Below are 17602 nucleotides of genomic sequence, written 5' to 3' on the forward strand. Positions count from 1 at the left end.
GAAATTGGTGTGGTCTAGAGACATTATGCATTTTAAGATTGGCAGTCTTTATATTAGAAATAGAAAAAAAACTAAAATTATTTTTTAAAAATGTCACTGTGTCAAGGTAAGATGGGGAAGATGCGCTAATGCCAGGGATACAAGGATGTGAACAGTGGAATTAGTAGGACAACTAGTAGAAGAAAGTAAATGGCATTAATGAGTCTGAAGAAGGATTTCGGCCCGAAACGTCGCCTATTTCCTTCGCTCCATAGATGCTGTTGCACCCGCTGAGTTTCCCCAGCAATTTTGTGTACCAAAGCAAATGGCATGTTGGCCTTCCTAGCAAGAGGATTTGAGTATAAGAGCAAGGAGGTCTTACTGCAGTTGTACAGGGCCATGGTGAGACCGCACCTGGAGTATTGTGTGCAGTTTAGGTCTCCTAATCTGAGAAAGGACATTCTTGCTATTGAGGGAGTGCTCGCAGGTTAACCAGGTTAATTCCCAGGATGGCGTGACCGACATATGATGAAAGAATGGTTCAACTGGGCTTGTATTCACTGGAATATAGAAGGATGAGAGGATATCGTATAGAAACATATAAAATTCTTAAGGGATTGGTCAGCCTAGATGCAGGAAAAATGGTCCCTATGTTGGGGGGGATCCAGAACCAGGGGGTCACAGTTTAAGATAAGGAGTAGGCCATTTAAGACTAAGATGAGGAAAACCTTTTTCATCCAGAGAGTTGTGAATCTGTGGAATTATCTGCCACAAAAAGGCCGTGGGGGGCAATTCTCTGGATGTATTCAAGAGAGAGTTAGATATAGATCTTAGCGTTAACGGAATCAAGGGATATGGGGAGAAAGCAGGAACAGGGTACTGATTTTGGATGATCGTATTGAATGAGCTGGCTCGAAGGGCCAAATGGCCTAGTCCTGCACCTATCTATGTTTCTATGACAACCAGGGTGGGGAGGATGGGGATAGAGAGGGAAGGAATGCAGGAGTTGGCTGAATTAGAGAAATCAATGTTCCTACCATTGGGCTGTAAGTTACACGAGCAAAATATGAGGGGCTGTTCCTCCACTTTGCGTATGGCCTCACTCTGATCTATTCCTTTTCCAGAGATGCTGCCTGAGCCGCTGAGTAACTCCAGCATTTTGTGTCTATATTCGGTTTAAACCAGTAGTTGCTTGCTATGCGGTTCATGCATACATTGACTGTCACTTAATATCTCCGTCTTTATTTTGCTTTGCAGCATCAGGCAAAAAAAGGACAGTCTTCTTCGTAAACAATGGATCGGAGGAGCCAACCTGGTCAAATGCAAGCCTTGTACTGGGGTGCACCCTGCCTCTGTCTGTGGGTCTGATGGCCACACTTACTCCTCTAAGGTAGAAGGCTTTGAATACTGCACATTAATGAAATGATTTATTTCCTCGTGCTTCTAATCTAGGTGTAACATGTTAATAAAGTAATTTAAATAGTTAAAGGAATTCTCTGCCACAGAAGGCAGTGGAGGCCGATTCACTGGATAATTTCAAGAGAGAGTTAGATTTAGCTCTTAGGGCTAACGGAATCAAGGGATATGGGGAAAAAGCAGGGACAGGGTACTGATTTTACTGATCAGTCATGATCATATTGCATGGCGGTGCTGGGCCGAATGGCCTACTCCTGCACCTATTTTCTATGTTTCTATGTTAATGGAAAGTTTCTGAAATACAATAGTTTTTTTTTAAAGAGAAACTTCATAATTATTTATGTTTCCAAACAAATGTATTTAAAAGTGAATCTGTGGAATTCATTGCCACAGAAGGCTGTGGAGGCCAAGCCAATGGATATTTTTAAGGCAGGAATTGATAAATTATTGATTATAAAGGGTGTCAGGGGTTATGGGGAGAAGGCAGATAAATTCTACATCACATATGGACCCCAAAGTAATCATTCACACAGCAACAGGCTGTTTGAAAGTAGCAATGGCCATCCAAATGATTGAAAGAATGCAGTTTAGCATTATTTAATTCATCTGATGGGATTTGGACGTTAATATTCTTTGTGTATTGCAAAGGAATTCCTCTGAATCTGTAATGTGCAACTTTAATTGGAAAAATCCGGCTTTCAGATAGTGAGGAGTGTTATTATAGAAAATTGGCCTCAAAGAAGGAAATGCAAATGAATTATTATTTTTACATTTGCATCGGGTAAAATATTTTATTATGCTATTATAATGACTTCCCTCAACTCGAACTTCACTTTGTAAAATTTATTAGATCTTATGATATATTTGCCTTTGATTTGGTTTGGACTCGATTGCAATGCAATGCATCTTAATTATTTTGAAAGCCTATGTAGCAACCTCGGAATCTTCAATATATTATACACGATGTTTTCTGTATGAGGATTTCCGCATGGTTTTCTGTTAAGAGCTTTAAATTAATAAAGCCTGTGCTATTCAATGTATGAACACTTGTTATTTCCTGCAGTGATTGTTCGGTCTAATTGCTGTGACATTTCAGCAAGCTGCCAGTGTTTTGTGTGTTATTTCATTTTATGCTATTAGTTATTTTCAGTATTTACTAGAGTCCATCCATTTGTAGTAATGCATTATTGATTCTTTATTTCCAATATACATCATTTGTTTTTCTTTGCCAGATTTTGTCTAAAGGATTTTATTTACGTCCAATAATTTAATTGATGCTTTCCCATGTGCTTTAAATGTTTTTATTTCGCCAATATACTGTAACATCATTCCTAATAGGGCCTAATTCCATTTACTGCAACACGGTAATAAATAGTTTTTCTCTAGGGATACTTAAGATGCTTAACCATTGCCAAATTATTCTCCATTTGCCCACCAAATGTTGGCTTTTCAATTATTTTTAATATGTTCAATATATTGTTTGTTTGTTGGGCGACACGGTGATGCAGCGGTAGAGTTGCTGCCTGACAGCCCGGAGTACCAGGTTCAATTCTGACTCTGGGACCTGTCTGTGTGGAGTTTGCACGGACTCCCCGGGACCATGTGGGTTTCCTCCACATTCCAAAGATGTGCGGGTTTGTAAGTTGATTGGCCTTTGTAAAATTCCCCTAGTGTGTGGGGAGTGGATGCATAAGTGGGACAACATAGAACAGGTGTGAACCTTGTTCCGTGTGGACTCGGTGGGTTGAAGGGCCTAATTCCATGCTGTATCTCTAAACTAAACTAAACAGATAAAATGACTACATTTGAGAGAGAAACATCCCCAGGGAATGCACCTCCACCTGGAATATAGGATTCAGTGTGAAAAGGGGGATCATGTTACAGAGAATCGTGATGTGGATCAGAAACCTTGGATGAACTTTGAGATCCGCACTCTCCTGAAGTCCAGACACAGGGCATTCACTTCCAACGATACAGTGGCCTACATGAAGACCAGATACGACCTTGGTAAGGCCATCAAAAAGGCCAAAAGGGACTTCTGCTCCAAACTGGAAGACGAGACAGATGTTCGGCAGCTGTGGCAGGGTCTGAATGCAATCACCTCCTACAAGGCAAAACCAGGAGGCAGCTCGAATACCGGTGTAACATCACTCCCTGACGAGCTCAATGCGTTTTACGCACGCTTTGACAGGGAGAATACTGATGTGCCTTCCCGATCCCCCATTCGCTGTGATGGCATTTCAGTCTCAGTCACAGAGGCCGATGTCAGGAAATCCTTCAGAGGGGTGAACCCCCGAAAAGCACCTGGACCTGATGGTATACCCGGCCGTGTTCTAAAAACCTGTGCAGACCAACTGGCGGGAGTTTTTACGGACATTTTCAACCTCTCACTTCTGAGGTCTGAGGTCCCCACCTGCTTTAAAAGGGCATCAATTATACCGGTGCCCAAGAAGAGTAAGGTGACGTGCCTCAATGACTATCGACCAGTAGCATTAACGCCGGTGGTGATGAAGTGCTTTGAGAGGTTGATCATGGAGCAAATCAACTCCTACATCGACAAAAACCTGGACCCACTGCAGTTCGCATACCGCCACAACAGATCAACGGTGGATGCGATCTCGCTGGCCCTCCACTCCGCACTGGACCACTTGGACAACAAAAACTCATATGTCAGGCTGTTATTCATCGATTACAGCTCGGCATTTAACACAATCATCCCCTCCAAACTGGTTACCAAACTCGCAGAACTGGGTCTCTGCGCATCCCTCTGCAACTGGATCCTCGACTTCCTCGTCCACAGACCACAGTCTGTTCGTATTGGTGGAAATGTGTCAGCCTCAATAACAATCAGCACGGGAGCACCTCAAGGCTGCGTGCTCAGCCCCCTGCTGTACTCACTCTATACCCATGACTGCGTAGCGAACCACAGTGCGAACTCCATCATCAAGTTCGCTGACGACACCACTATTGTGGGGCGTATCACTGATGGGGATGAGTCAGAGTACAGAAGAGAGATCGAGCAACTGTCCATATGGTGCCAGCGCAATAACCTGGCCCTCAACACCAGCAAAACCAAGGAACTGATTGTGGACTTTGGAAGGAGTAGGAGGGGGACCCACAGCCCCATTTATATCAACGGGTCGATGGTTGAAAGGGTCAAGAACTTCAAATTCCTGGGGGTGCACATCTCTGAAGATCTTTCCTGGTCCAAGAACACTAACGCAATTATCAAAAAAGCTCATCAGCGCCTCTACTTCCTGAGAAGATTACGGAGAGTCGGATTGTCCAGGAAGACTCTCTCTAACTTCTACAGGTGCACAGTCGAGAGCATGCTGACCGGTTGCATCGTGGCCTGGTTCGGAAATTTGAGCGCCCTGGAGAGGAAAAGACTACAAAAAGTAGTAAACACTGCCCAGTCCATCATCGGCTCTGACCTTCCTTCCATCGAGGGGATTTATCGCAGTCGCTGCCTCAAAAAGGCTGGCAGTATCATCAAAGACCCTCACCATCCTGGCCACACACTCATCTCCCTGCTACCTACAGGTAGAAGGTACAGGAGCCTGAAGACTGCAACAACCAGGTTCAGGAATAGCTACTTCCCCTCAGCCATCAGGCTATTAAACCTGGCTCGGACAAAACTCTGATTATTAGCAACCACTTTCTGTTATTTGCACTACCAGTTTATTTATTCATGTGTGTATATATTTATATCATGGTATATGGACACATTTATCTGTTTTGTAGTAAATGCCTACTATTTTCTGTGTGCTTAAGCAAAGCAAGAATTTCATTGTCCTATACAGGGACACATGACAATAAACTCACTTGAACTTGAACTTGGATGGTTTTCTGGAATCACCACTCTGCCATGATGTGAGGGTTGCCTATATCTCTCTATTTTGGCAATGATTTGCAAATTCTGTAACAGCAAATTTCCACAACCCAAATGATGCGGGGTTTGCCTGTACTTGTAAATAGTAAGATTAAACGAGAACTTACCAGTTTGAAGTTTGATCGTTATTTTATAAGGAGTAACGTTGAGGGATTACGTGAAGAACCCCGCCAGGACGCATGCGTGTCATTCTTCAAAGCAGCGGTGTGAAATCACAGATAACTGTAATGACTAAACATAGTAAGATTAGAGAAGAGATACCAGTTGAGTATATGATCAGGGGTGGGAGCGGAGGGCACGTAATCCCTCAACGTTACTCCTCATAAAATAACGATCAAACTTCAAACTGGTAAGTTCTCGTTTAATCTTACTATTTTACTTCGAAGTCACGTGAGTGACTATGTGAAGATTTTAAAGCTGTGATTTCATGCCGTGGAAACGAGTCCATGCATCACATCTGCCTTGATTATGGGGAGAATAGTGTTAACATCATTAGACATCAATACGATACTGAAAACCCAACGATAAATATATTAACACCAAATTATAGCCCCTATTTATGAGGTAAATTATATTACAGAACTTAAAAATGTTTCTGCAAATGTTCCAGGTTCAATGACTGGTTTGTTATAAAATCATTGGAAAGTTTTCTCCGTTGACCATCCTGCTGTCTTGAGGATTTGGTCCATAGGAACATCCAACTTCATAGCTGCCGATGTAGATGCAGCCCTGGTGGAGTGAGATTTAAAAATGCTAGTGTCTACTCCAGCCTTTATTAGGACCTGTTTTAGCCATCTAGAGATGGTCTGGACTGTCATTGTTTTGAGTGGCTGTTTGTAGCTGATTAAAAGTGACAATTCTTTCCCTCTGATGATCTTAGTATACTCCATATATAATAGTAAGTGTGTTACAATACAGAGACGATCATCTGTCGGGTAGGCCCTGAATTCTGTTTTTAGGCCTGCTGACCCCTGTCTGTTTTGTTTGACTAATTCATTGATGTGAAAAGTTAAATTTCCAGATGAAATAGTCATGTTGTCCAGCCTTAGTTTCTGTAGTGACTGGACCCTATGTGCCGTGACCAAGGCCATCAGCATGACTGTTTTCATAGTCAGTTTCTGTAGGGACAGAGCTGTAGCTGGAGACCAGTTTCTTAACATGGTCAGTACAATGCTCACATCCCATATTTGGGAGTACCTGGTTCTTGGGGGATTAACATTAAAAATGCCCCTCATCAGTTTGGTTACCAGGGTGTGTCCCAACAGAATGCCGCTCTGTTCCTTGCCACAGGTATGTTGACAGAGCACTTCTGGCGCAGTTGATGGCACTATGACTGAGCCTCTCATCGTAATGGAGGCTTGCCAGGAATTGCAGAACAGACGGGATGTTCATAGATCTGTGGGTGATGTTTATTGTTGTGACAGTACTTCCCATTTCTTGATGACACCAAGTACTGTTTTTTGGTGACTGTCTGTGGGCCGTTGAAATAATATCCACTGTTCGGTCCGTCAGTCCCAGGTGTAGTAGAGGTGCTTTCAAACTCTACAAATTAATAGGTTTATATAATTATGACATGGGTAACTTCCCCTTGTAGTGGGAAGAACCAGTAAATTAGGTCTATGATGGATGGTGATGCATGGTTCTAATACCATGTCGAGTATCACCGGGACCCATGGTTGAGTAGGCCAATCGGGTACTATCAAAATACCAGACGTGGAGTCTTGCTGTATATTCCTAAATACCCGGCTGATGATGCAGAAAGGAGGGAATGCATAAATAAAGAATCCCCCAATGCAGCGAAAATGCTTCTATTGCCATTGCCCCAGGTTCTGGTTCCCATGAACATAATTCGATAGCTGGTGTGAGCCTGGATGCGAATAGGTCGATATCTGGTGTTCCATACCGTGCTGTAATTTCAGCAAATACATTTTTATCCAACATCCATTCAGTGTTTTCATTGAATTTGCGTGACCTGTTGTCTGCCACTAAATTTAGTTTACCTGGTAAGTAGGTAGCTGATATCCAAATATCTCTCTCTGGATACACTATTGCCAAATTGTGTTGGCCAGATTGTCACATAATGTCAATTTGTTTCCACCCATATGGGTGATATATGCTACCACGGTGGTGTTGTCAATTTGTAGTCTAACATGCTGGTGATATAACCCAGAACAATATGACTTAAGGCCATGGAATGCACTTAACATTCCCAGGTAGTTTATGCACAGTGTTTGTAATAATGATGCCTCCTGTGCATTCCATCTCCCCCACAGCTGGAGATGGAATTGGTAGCACCCCATCCAAGTGCACTGGCATCAGTTTGTAGTTCCATAGACGGGTAGCTGATAATGTTTGGATTGGAACAATGCCTAATGTTATCTTTCCACCATTTTAGTTCCATTATGGCCTTTATTGGTAGCTTCATTGGTCTGTCAAAATGACCACCATAATTTTTGAGTGCTCGTATTTTAGCCCTCTGTAATTTTTGATAACGTAAAGGTCCGATTTGTGTGGCTGGAAACGCAGCCACTATAATGCCAATTATTCTTGCTACCAGTCTGATGGATGGTTTTGTGATGTCAATGATTTTGCTGCAAGCCTCCATGAAGGCTGTAACCTTTTCTTTCGGCAAAGTCAATGACATGTGAACTGAGTTAAGGGTGAACCCCAGATGATCCATTGTGTTAAATAACATCTGTGGTCATCTCTAATGGGTACTGTATAGTAAGCATCTTTTAAAACGATGCTTGCCATGTAGTAACCTAGGAAATCAATTGCTTAGCAGTAACAAAGGTTTCCATCTAGTAATGAATATATAGTACGAAAGTATTCAAATTAGTCAAATCTATGATGATGCGGCAACCACCATCTTGTTTATGATAAAGATTTTGGACTCGAATTCCTGTGATTCGTGTTGGGTTTCCTCCATTACTCCTTTTTTATATGGCCACTGTAGTTCAGCATGCGCACTTGATTTTTCTTTGCCTGTAAGCATGAACATTCAGTTCGGTACATGCTGATCTGGAGGATTATGTTTTTGTATAAATTCTATGGTATAACCCTATACTTCTGAAAATATAAGTGTTGGTAGTTAATTTATTCCATGCATCCAGATAGAATTGTAATCTCCCACCAACCTCGTAATGAACCAGACCCACCTACTTCCATGGTTACTATTGGTAGGTTTGTTACTTTTTCGGCATCCTCCGTGGACGTTGAGGCGCCGGTGTCTGGATCTGTAGTTGGGTCGGTGTTGAGGGTTAGCGCATTCCCCAGGAAGGCCGGTCTGGGCCATGGCCTAAAAAGACCGATGTTGAGTGTTCCTGGCCTTTGAGCTTTCACCAGTTTGTCTTGGCCGACTGGGGTGCTTTTTCCTGGCCAAAGTAGTTTTTAGACGTTGCTTTAATGAGCCCCAGGGTTTTACCCTCTTCGTCAAGTTCTTTTACCTGTTTTGATAAGTTGCCTCCAAATAGTAATATTGATGGTTTGGAGGTTCCAGGTTTGCATAGGCCTGCAAATTAAGGTCTAAAGCCGGTTGGATGGCACTTCTTCCTAATGCTGTTTACTCGTATTGGTAGTGGCAAAATAAAGCCAGTGCATCCTGGTGATCTTGTGTCATGTCTTTTTTGTTTATTGTGCGGGCGAAAACCGTAATTCCCGCTGTTAGGACTTTCAGAACTTTCTGTAGTTTCAAGTCCCTGGCTCTGATTGAGGCTCCGACATGTTTTCAAATACACTGGTTGACACTGGGAACATTCAGTGTTTTGCAGTTCCCTGGTGGTAAGTGTCTTGCTGTGGTGTCCAATAATGCCTGTCCTTATAGCTGGTTGAATGACAAGTAGTCGATTCTTGCAGCTATTTTAGGTTGCAGGTTTTGGCCAGTTTGGTCGGGTTGAATAAACTGGGACACCATATCCAATAGGTTTTCTTACACCCCATGTGCACTAGGGGTATGTTCTGCACCCCTCTTCAGGGTCAGCCCAGAATTGACCCCCTGTACTCCCCTCTGATGAGGGAGAAACACTGTGCAGCCCTACAAGAGGTACTGCTGTAGGACTTACTAGCTGCCCACTGTGACTAGTCTCCATCTCCCAGAGCCTGTCACTGGAGTATTTGCTCCAACAGCCGCTCCAACTGGCTCCAATGCTCTCGGGCACTGGCCACTCGCGGGTGCTCCAGTTCCTGCAGCCGCTCCAACCGGCTCCAATGCTCACGGGCACTGGCCGTGGCGGCTGCTCCTGAAGTCGCTCCTGCTCCAGTTCCTGCAGCCGCTCCAACCGGCTCCAATGCTCACGGGCACTGGCCGTCGCGGCTGCTCCTGAAGCCGCTCCTGCTCCAGTTCCTGCAGCCGCTCCAACCGGCTCCAATGCTCACGGGCACTGGCCATCGCGGCTGCTCTTGTTCCCCGCTCCCAGCCGCTCCAACCGGCTCCAATGCGCACAGGCACTGGCCGCTCGCGGCTGCTCCTGAAGCCGCTCCAACCGGCCCCAATGCTCACGGGCACTGGCTGCTCGCGGCTATTCAGAGTCGGACTCATCGGAGTCAACGACTCTGTTAGTTTTTTGCTTCGCTCTACCGCCCGGCCGTGGCCGGTGTGAGAGCGAAGTCGGGCACAGCTGTTCCCATTTCGGGAGATTGGCGTGCCGTTGGCTGCTGCTGCTGGCTGCACGCAACTCCGCGGTTCTCCCCCGCCAACTTTTTCGCAGCCTCCATGTCTCCACCTGTAAGGTAAGTGGAAGGAACGCAGAGTCTCCTTACCTGATGTTCCCGGCTTTCAAATTCTGCCGCTAAGGGGAACGTCGTTCCCCCTGCTGTGACTCGTTGCAATGCGTGTAGCGATATATGACACGCATGCGTCCTGGCGGGGTTCTTCACGTAGTCACTCACGTGACTCCGAAGTAAAATCTCCTCTCCAAGCTTATTGCTTCAGATCCTCACTCTAGATCCTCACAAATTTGGAAGGGTTTCTGGAGAATTTATTTTGTACGTGTTAATATTTTGGCGATCTGGAGAGGTAGATGTATTTACATAGTAATATTGATTCTTCATGCTCATCCATGCCATATCGATCTTTTTTTTATTGGGAAATGAGACCACAAATCAGTCATAAATGTGATCACATTGTCTTGATGCAGATTGGTTTAGACAAGCATGAGGCACAAAGCAATAAACAATAAATAGGGACATATTATGGTCAGATAATTATCCCACCACAACCTCACAACTTTTCTTCTTTCCTCTTTAGAGGACATTTCTTTTGGTCACACTGTTCACTGTTAACTTGTGCAAATACCAGCGCATCTGTTGCTCCATAGTCTCCCTATTGTTCCTGATCCCATCATTTCCGGAAGCACGAGCTAAAATCCTGTGGTCGGCAAAGAAAATAGCCTAATATTTAGCTAATTATTTTGCCCTTCCAGGAATTGGACATTTAGACATTAGTCTATGGCTGCATGGCCAGCATTCTTGATTAACATGGGTGTCAGGGGTTATGGGGAGAAGGCAGGAGAATAGGTTTAGGAGGGAGAGATAGATCAGCCATGACTGAATGGCGGAGTAGACCTGATGGGCCAAATGGCCTAATTCTGCTCCTATCTCTTATGATCTTCTGATCTTCTACACCTCCTCTGGTCCCATCAAAGTCTTTCCTGTACTGAAGTGATCAGGATATGTATTTCCAAAATTTCCTCTTTTTATTTAAGATTTCCAATACCTGGGGCACTTTGGTTTTATTAATTTTTCCTTTGCTTATCTTGGCAAAGATCCTCAGCGTTACAATCTGGTTTTGTATTAATATTGGGGTGGAAAAAAAAAATTCAGCATCTTAAGTATCTTGAAACTATTTGTAATTTAGCCGATACATTGGAATTTTATACCATTTACCATGTTTCAGTCAGGCCAAGTTAATGAATACTCACGTTCCTGCAACCAAGTTGGCCTCTGAAAATCAAACAGATTCTCATGAAAAGTAGATAGCAGAATACATTTCAAACAAATCCTTTGATCTCTGCTGCAGTCAGCATATAAGAGAGTCTTAATGTAAGCAACCCATTTAATTCTGTTTGAGTATTCTTGACCCTGTAAATAAATGGCCCCTAGCAGAAAACTCCTTCACGAGTGGCACAGAGGTAGAGTCGTTGCCTTACAGTGCCAGAGACACGGGCTTGATCCTGACTACGGGCGCTGTCTGTATGGATTTGTACCTGTTCCCTGTGACCGTGTGAGTTTTCTCTGGGTGCTCCGATTTTCTCCCACATCCCAAAGACGTGCAAGCTTGTAGGTGAATTGGCTTCAGCACACTTCGGTGTGTCGGATCTGAAGCTGGAATAACATAGAACTAGTGCACGGGTGATCGATGGTTGGCACCGACTCGGTAGGCGGAAGGGCCTATTTCCACGCTGTATCTCTAAACTAAACCAAATTAAGTCATTAAATTTGCAATCTTACGTAGAGAGGCCAAGGAAGGAGAGGCCGGCATAGGAAGCAGCAAAATATTAATATTTCAGTTTGAAGAAGGATTCCGACCCAAAAGGTCACCCATCCTTCTTCTCCAGACCTGCATGATGGTGCCTGACCCGCAGAGTTACTTCAGCACTTTATATCCACTCGGAAAGATGTTCCTTTGAGGCAGATGTTGAGATAGAACATGTTACAATGAGGTGGGATGCTTCTGGAGATGGTGATTTGAGCTATAGGTGAGCAACAGTCATGATTCCAAATGCACTGAGAAAGTATTTACTGAAAGATGTCCAGGCACAGTATACAGGGATCCTCAACATGAAGGGGTCCTAAACATGAAGGTAAAGAATATGTATACTGGCCTTGACTGATTACTGTGTTGGTGATTTAGTGAAGTCATTCTTGATGTGTCGTAACGAAGGCTACAAAGTGTCAGTTGCCCCAGTACAAATACAGGGATGGCCAACTTGTCTTTCATAGAGGATAAAAGTTGTTTTTTTCCATTTTCCTCTACTCTCTCTGCATCAATGACTGCACCCCCCACTGACGCCTCTGTCGAGCTTCTCAAGTTTGCGGACGACACAACCCTGATTGGACCGATCCAGGATGGCGAAGAAACTGCCTACAGACAGGAAGTGTCACAGCTGGCGGCCTGGTGCCATTGTAACAACCTGGACCTCAATGCTCTTAAGATAGTGGAATTGATTGTAGACGTTAGGAGAGCTCCCCCTCCCCTCACCCCACTCACCATCAACAACACTACAGTCACATCTGTGGAGTATTTTAAGTTCCTGGGAACCATCATCTCCAAGGACCTTAAATGGGGGGCCACCATCGACTGCACAGTCAAAAAGGCCCAACAGAGGATGTACTTCCTCTGTTATGGAATTACAATCTTCCACAGGCAATGATGGTCCAATTCTATGCGGCCATCGTAGAGTCTGTCCTCACCTTCTCCATCATGGTCTGGTTTGGCTCAGCCACCGAGCACGACACCCGGAGGCTGCAGCGAATCGTCCGATCAGCTGAGAAGGTTATTGGCTGCAACCTTCCCTCCATTGATGAACTGTACACTGCAAGGGCCAGGAAGCAAGCGGATAAGATAATCACTGACCCCTCTCACCCTGGCCACAAACTCTTTGAATCACTTCCTCTGGAAGGTGACTCCGGACTGTCAAAGCTGCCGCAGCCAGACATTAAAAACAGCTTTTTTCCACGAGCAGTAGCTCTACTCAATAACCAAAAATCTGTAGCCTCCTTTTGCTCTGGTATTTTATTTAATTCACATGTTTAATCAATAATGTTTTATTATTAATGTTTAATGTTTTATGTGTCATTGTATGTCGTTGCCACTTGCAGGCGGAGCACCAAGGCAAATTCCTTGTATGTGAATACTTGGCCAATATACTTATTCATTCATTCATTAGATATGTATCATTCCTGTTGCTGGAAGTGGTTGAAGGGGCTAGACTCGCTTGGCTGCAAGCATGAGTCTTGCACCAACTGAACAAGGTTAGAAGTGTTTGGGTCACATAACTCCACAGAATGAGCTACAGAGAGCCCATAGACTAGTTTTTACAGCCCATGGTGTCCATGAAGATCTGATTTCTGACAATGGTTCAGAGTTCAGGGAGACACATTCATCTCCAATGAAGGGTCATAAAAATAGAGCTATGGAAAGGTTCAGAATGTACCACGAGTCTGTACGGTCAGCCACGATCATATTGAATGGTGGTGCTGGCTCGGAGGGCTGAATGGCCTGCTCCTGCACCTATTGTCTATTGTCTATTGAGTCAGGAATTACATAATGGACAACAAAAGTTGACAGGTTGATGTGAATCAATTATCAGTGCTCATTACTATCATCAGTACTCAAGAAGGCGAAGTCTGAGACCACGAGGCACAAGATGGTTTTCTTGATGCATCCATCTCTAGACATGACTGAGGTCAGAAAGCGTGGAAACAGTCATTCCTTTCGAAAGCAAGAGGTAGAGGGTGACCTTTTGGAGATGTCAAATATAGTTGAGGAGACCATGTAGACCAGTGGTTCCCAACCTTTTTTAGCTCATGGCCCCCTTGGGATCTTTTAATTTTTCTGTGGCCCCCCCTGACATTATTAGTGGAAAAAAAGTACTTCAATATTATAATACCTTCCATAAAAATATCAGTGTCTATTAATTGCACATATATTCTCTTTTATTCTATTCCACAAACATCAAAAATATTTCTACTACATAGATTTAAATTTATTAGAACTGAAATTTAGGAGGCAACAGGGTGGTAACTCTGTGGCCCCCTTCATTGAACCTGTGGTCCCCTAAATCCCAAAATGTTTCTGTGGCCCCCCTGAAATTTGCCATGTCCCCAGGTTGGGAATCACTGATGTAGACCATCTTGATACGTTGTTGTACCAGATGCTGCTGTTTAGTTCAGTCACTGCTATCTACAAAGGACATTGTTGAATCGCTTTAGTTTGCAGAAATACAAAGAATCCCACAAACACTAAATTACTGAAAAATCGGGTTGGCACAGAAGTAGAGCTGCTGCCTTAGCACCAGAGACCCAGGTCCAATCCTGACTATGGGTGTTGCCTGTACGGAGTTTTATGTTCTTCCCGTGACCGCGTGGGTTTTCTCCGGGTGGTCCGGTTTCCTCCCACACTCCAAAGACGTACAGGTTTGTAGATTAATTGGCTTGGTAAAATGGTAAATTGTCCCTAGTGTGTGTAGGATAGTGCCAGTGAACGGGGATGGGCCTGATTTCACATTCTATCTCTAAACTGAACTAAATGGTTGAATCCAACTAGCGTGGAGTCCAAGGAATCTGGGGGAACTTTAACACCGACTGAGTTCCTGTTGAATAGACAGGGTTAAAATTCCTTATAAAATAAAAGAAAATGTAATTTGCCACGGTTGGAATCAGACTTGCCCTTTGTAAAGTGTATAAGATTTCACAGTTAATGAACATTTTCTGCTGCTCCGAGAACATGGATATCCTTCAAAGCTTGGCTGATTGATAGCTAATTAAGTAAGAAATATTATCTTCAACACCATTCGCAAAGTCACTTGAAATCATTGAATTTAAAAATGTTAAAAGATCCAAAGTTCATCTGCTTTCAGATTATTTGTCAAACTGAAGGCGCTGCAGCCTTCTTCTCAGCGTGTGAAACACATTAAAGGTTCTTGGAGATCAATTTATGGCTGTTACAAATCAAATTGCCTTTTGGCCACTTTTATCATCTTAAATATCTTGCATACCTGTAGGATTCAAATAGTTCCCAGCTTCCACTATACTTATTCAAGAGCTAAATGCACAGTGAATTCTTGTCAATTCAAAGATTCATCACAAATTGTTTTGCTACTGATCATGTTACTTTTAATGTTGTTAAACCTTCATTCAATTCTCCAAAATACTTGCTGAGAACTATTTTGCTTCTCTCCATGAATTTATGGGAATGAGATATAACTGTGCATCTAGTAATTTTAAATATGATTAGTGAAAATCAATTCGAGTTTAAAAAAAATAGCCAGCTCAGAGCTTGTTTATACTTAATGAAAAATGAGCAAACTCAATACATTTTTCAGCGTAGGTTAGTTATTATTGTGTGCTGGTTCTGCCTGTCATATTCCTTGATCTTTTTGCAGATTGAATCATTGGATCCACTTTACTTTCCAAGCCAACTGCTCACATATCCTGAAGTTTCTTAATATCCTGCAGTTTGGGAGTCGGAGAATCTTACTTAAGAATAAGGGGTAGGCCATTTAGGACTGAGATGAGGAAAAAAAAATTTCACCCAGAGAGTTGTGAATCTGGAATTCTCTGCCACAGAAGGCAGTGGAGGCCAATTCACTGGATGTTTTCAAGAGAGAGTTAGATTTGGTTCTTAAAGCTAACGGAATCAAGGAATATGGGGAAAAAGCAGGAACGGGGTACTGATTCACTGGATGAATTTATAAGAGAGTTAGGTAGAGCTCTAGGTTGCTAGCGGAATCAAGGGACATGGGGAGAAGGCAGGCACGGGTTACTGATTGTGGAAGATCAGCCATGATCATATTGAATGGCGGTGTTGGCTCGAAGGGCCGAATAGCCTACTCCTGCACCTATTTTTATATGAGTCTATATGGCACGGGAACAGGCCCTTCAGCCCAAACAACCAAGATGCCCCATCTAAGCTGGTCCCAGTTGCTTGCATTTGGCCTGTGTCCCTCTAAATCTTTCCTATTCATGTACCTGGCCAGGTGTTGTTTAAAACCAAAATATTGTTATAGTACCACCTCTGGCAGCTCATTCCATATATCCACCACCCTCCGAGTGAAAAGGTTTCGAGGTCAATTTAATGTCATATATACCAATTATGCTCCAGTGAAATTCGAATTACAATACAGCTATACTAAAAAAGAGCAATGACACACAACTAACAAAAGCCCGTAGGCTCCCGCGGTGGAGCTCCCAAAGTCGGTCTCCAGCAAAGTCCGGCAACTCTCGGTGTTAGGCCGCAGTGCGGACGGAGATACGATACGGGAAAAAATCGCATCTCCGTCGAGGTAAGAGATTAGAAAAAGTTTCCCCCAACCCCCCCCCCCCCCCATCCCACCCGCCACACAAAACAAGCTAAACAACACTAAAATATACATTTAACACATTCAAACAAACAACAAAAGAAGGGACAGACAGACTGTTGGCGAGGCAGCCATGGCTCTTCAGATTTCATTTAAATCGTTCTCCTCTCACCTACAAACTACGTCCTCTAGTTCAAGATCCCCCTACTATGAGTAAAATACTCCAGGTATTCTTCCTATTAATTTCCTTCATGATTTGCTATACCTCTATAAGATTATCCCTTAGCCTCCTGCGCTCCAAGGAATTAAGTCCTAGCTAACAAATTCTCTCCTTATAGCTCAGGTACTTGAGTCCTGGCAACATTCTCATACATTTTCTCTGCACTCATCCAAGATTTTACCTCGCACCTCTTCCTAAACCCGGCTACACGGTGGCACAGAATTAGAGTCGCTGCCTGACAACACCAGAGACCAGGGTTCGATCCTGACTACTGGTGTTTGTCTGTACGGAGTTTGTACGTTCTCCCGGTGGCCTGCGTGGGTTTTCTCAGGGGTCTCCAGTTTCCACCTACACTACAAAGACGTACAGGTTTGAAGGCTAATTGGCTTGGTATAAATGTAAATTGTCCCGAGTGTGTGTAGAATAGTGTTAGTGTGCAGGTATCGCTGGTCGGCATGGACTCTGTGAGCCGAAGGGTCTGTTCCGCGCTATATCTCTAAACTAGACTAAATTAAACTAATCCCAAGACACATCACAAAGAAAACTATTTGTTTCAAATAATTTATTTCCACTAACCTCTATTTTCTCTATTTCTCAAACCTACTTTTGCACCTTTACGGTGTTTCTGTTCCTATTATAACATTGGCTCCTCCAACCTTCTTGCTGCTCCGGAGTTTCACAAATCCAAATGCAATTTTCCACAAGCATTTCCCCACTCACGACGCAGTGCAGTTTTGTTTCTGTGAGCAGCGCCATATGCAAAGCACAGCTAGCCAAGGCCTAATTAATACTTAAGGGACCTGATCAATACCTTTAGTTTTTGAGAGATTTTTCTAACCTCTCATGGCATTAAAATACAAGCTTGTTCTGCAAACTGCCACGATAATCTGATTTTCCCAGGACCTTTAAATTGTTGAACTCTGTCCCCCTTTAATCGTTGTGTGCAGTAACTACTGACATTGATTTGGATTGCAGTTTGGATGAAATACGCTTTTGGAAATGATGAAGAACTAAACTCCCATAGTAATATAAAAGCATAAATATTGCATCTGCTTAATAGCGGAAATTAAAGCATGG

At 43.4% G+C, this 17602-nt stretch overlaps 1 protein-coding gene across 3 annotated transcripts in view; it reads left to right on the forward strand.

The window, feature by feature from the left end:
- Nucleotides 1-17602, forward strand: part of spock1 (SPARC (osteonectin), cwcv and kazal like domains proteoglycan 1) — a 389701-nt gene that overhangs the window by 304392 nt on the left and 67707 nt on the right. For all 3 annotated transcript variants that reach the window (XM_033029374.1, XM_033029372.1, XM_033029375.1), the window contains one exon: nucleotides 1237-1369. In XM_033029374.1, coding sequence (XP_032885265.1) covers nucleotides 1237-1369 — 133 coding nt within the window. The remainder of the gene's footprint in view (nucleotides 1-1236; nucleotides 1370-17602) is intronic.

The sequence above is a fragment of the Amblyraja radiata genome, chromosome 11 (genome assembly GCF_010909765.2).
Source record: "Amblyraja radiata isolate CabotCenter1 chromosome 11, sAmbRad1.1.pri, whole genome shotgun sequence".
In the NCBI taxonomy this organism is placed as follows: domain Eukaryota; kingdom Metazoa; phylum Chordata; class Chondrichthyes; order Rajiformes; family Rajidae; genus Amblyraja; species Amblyraja radiata.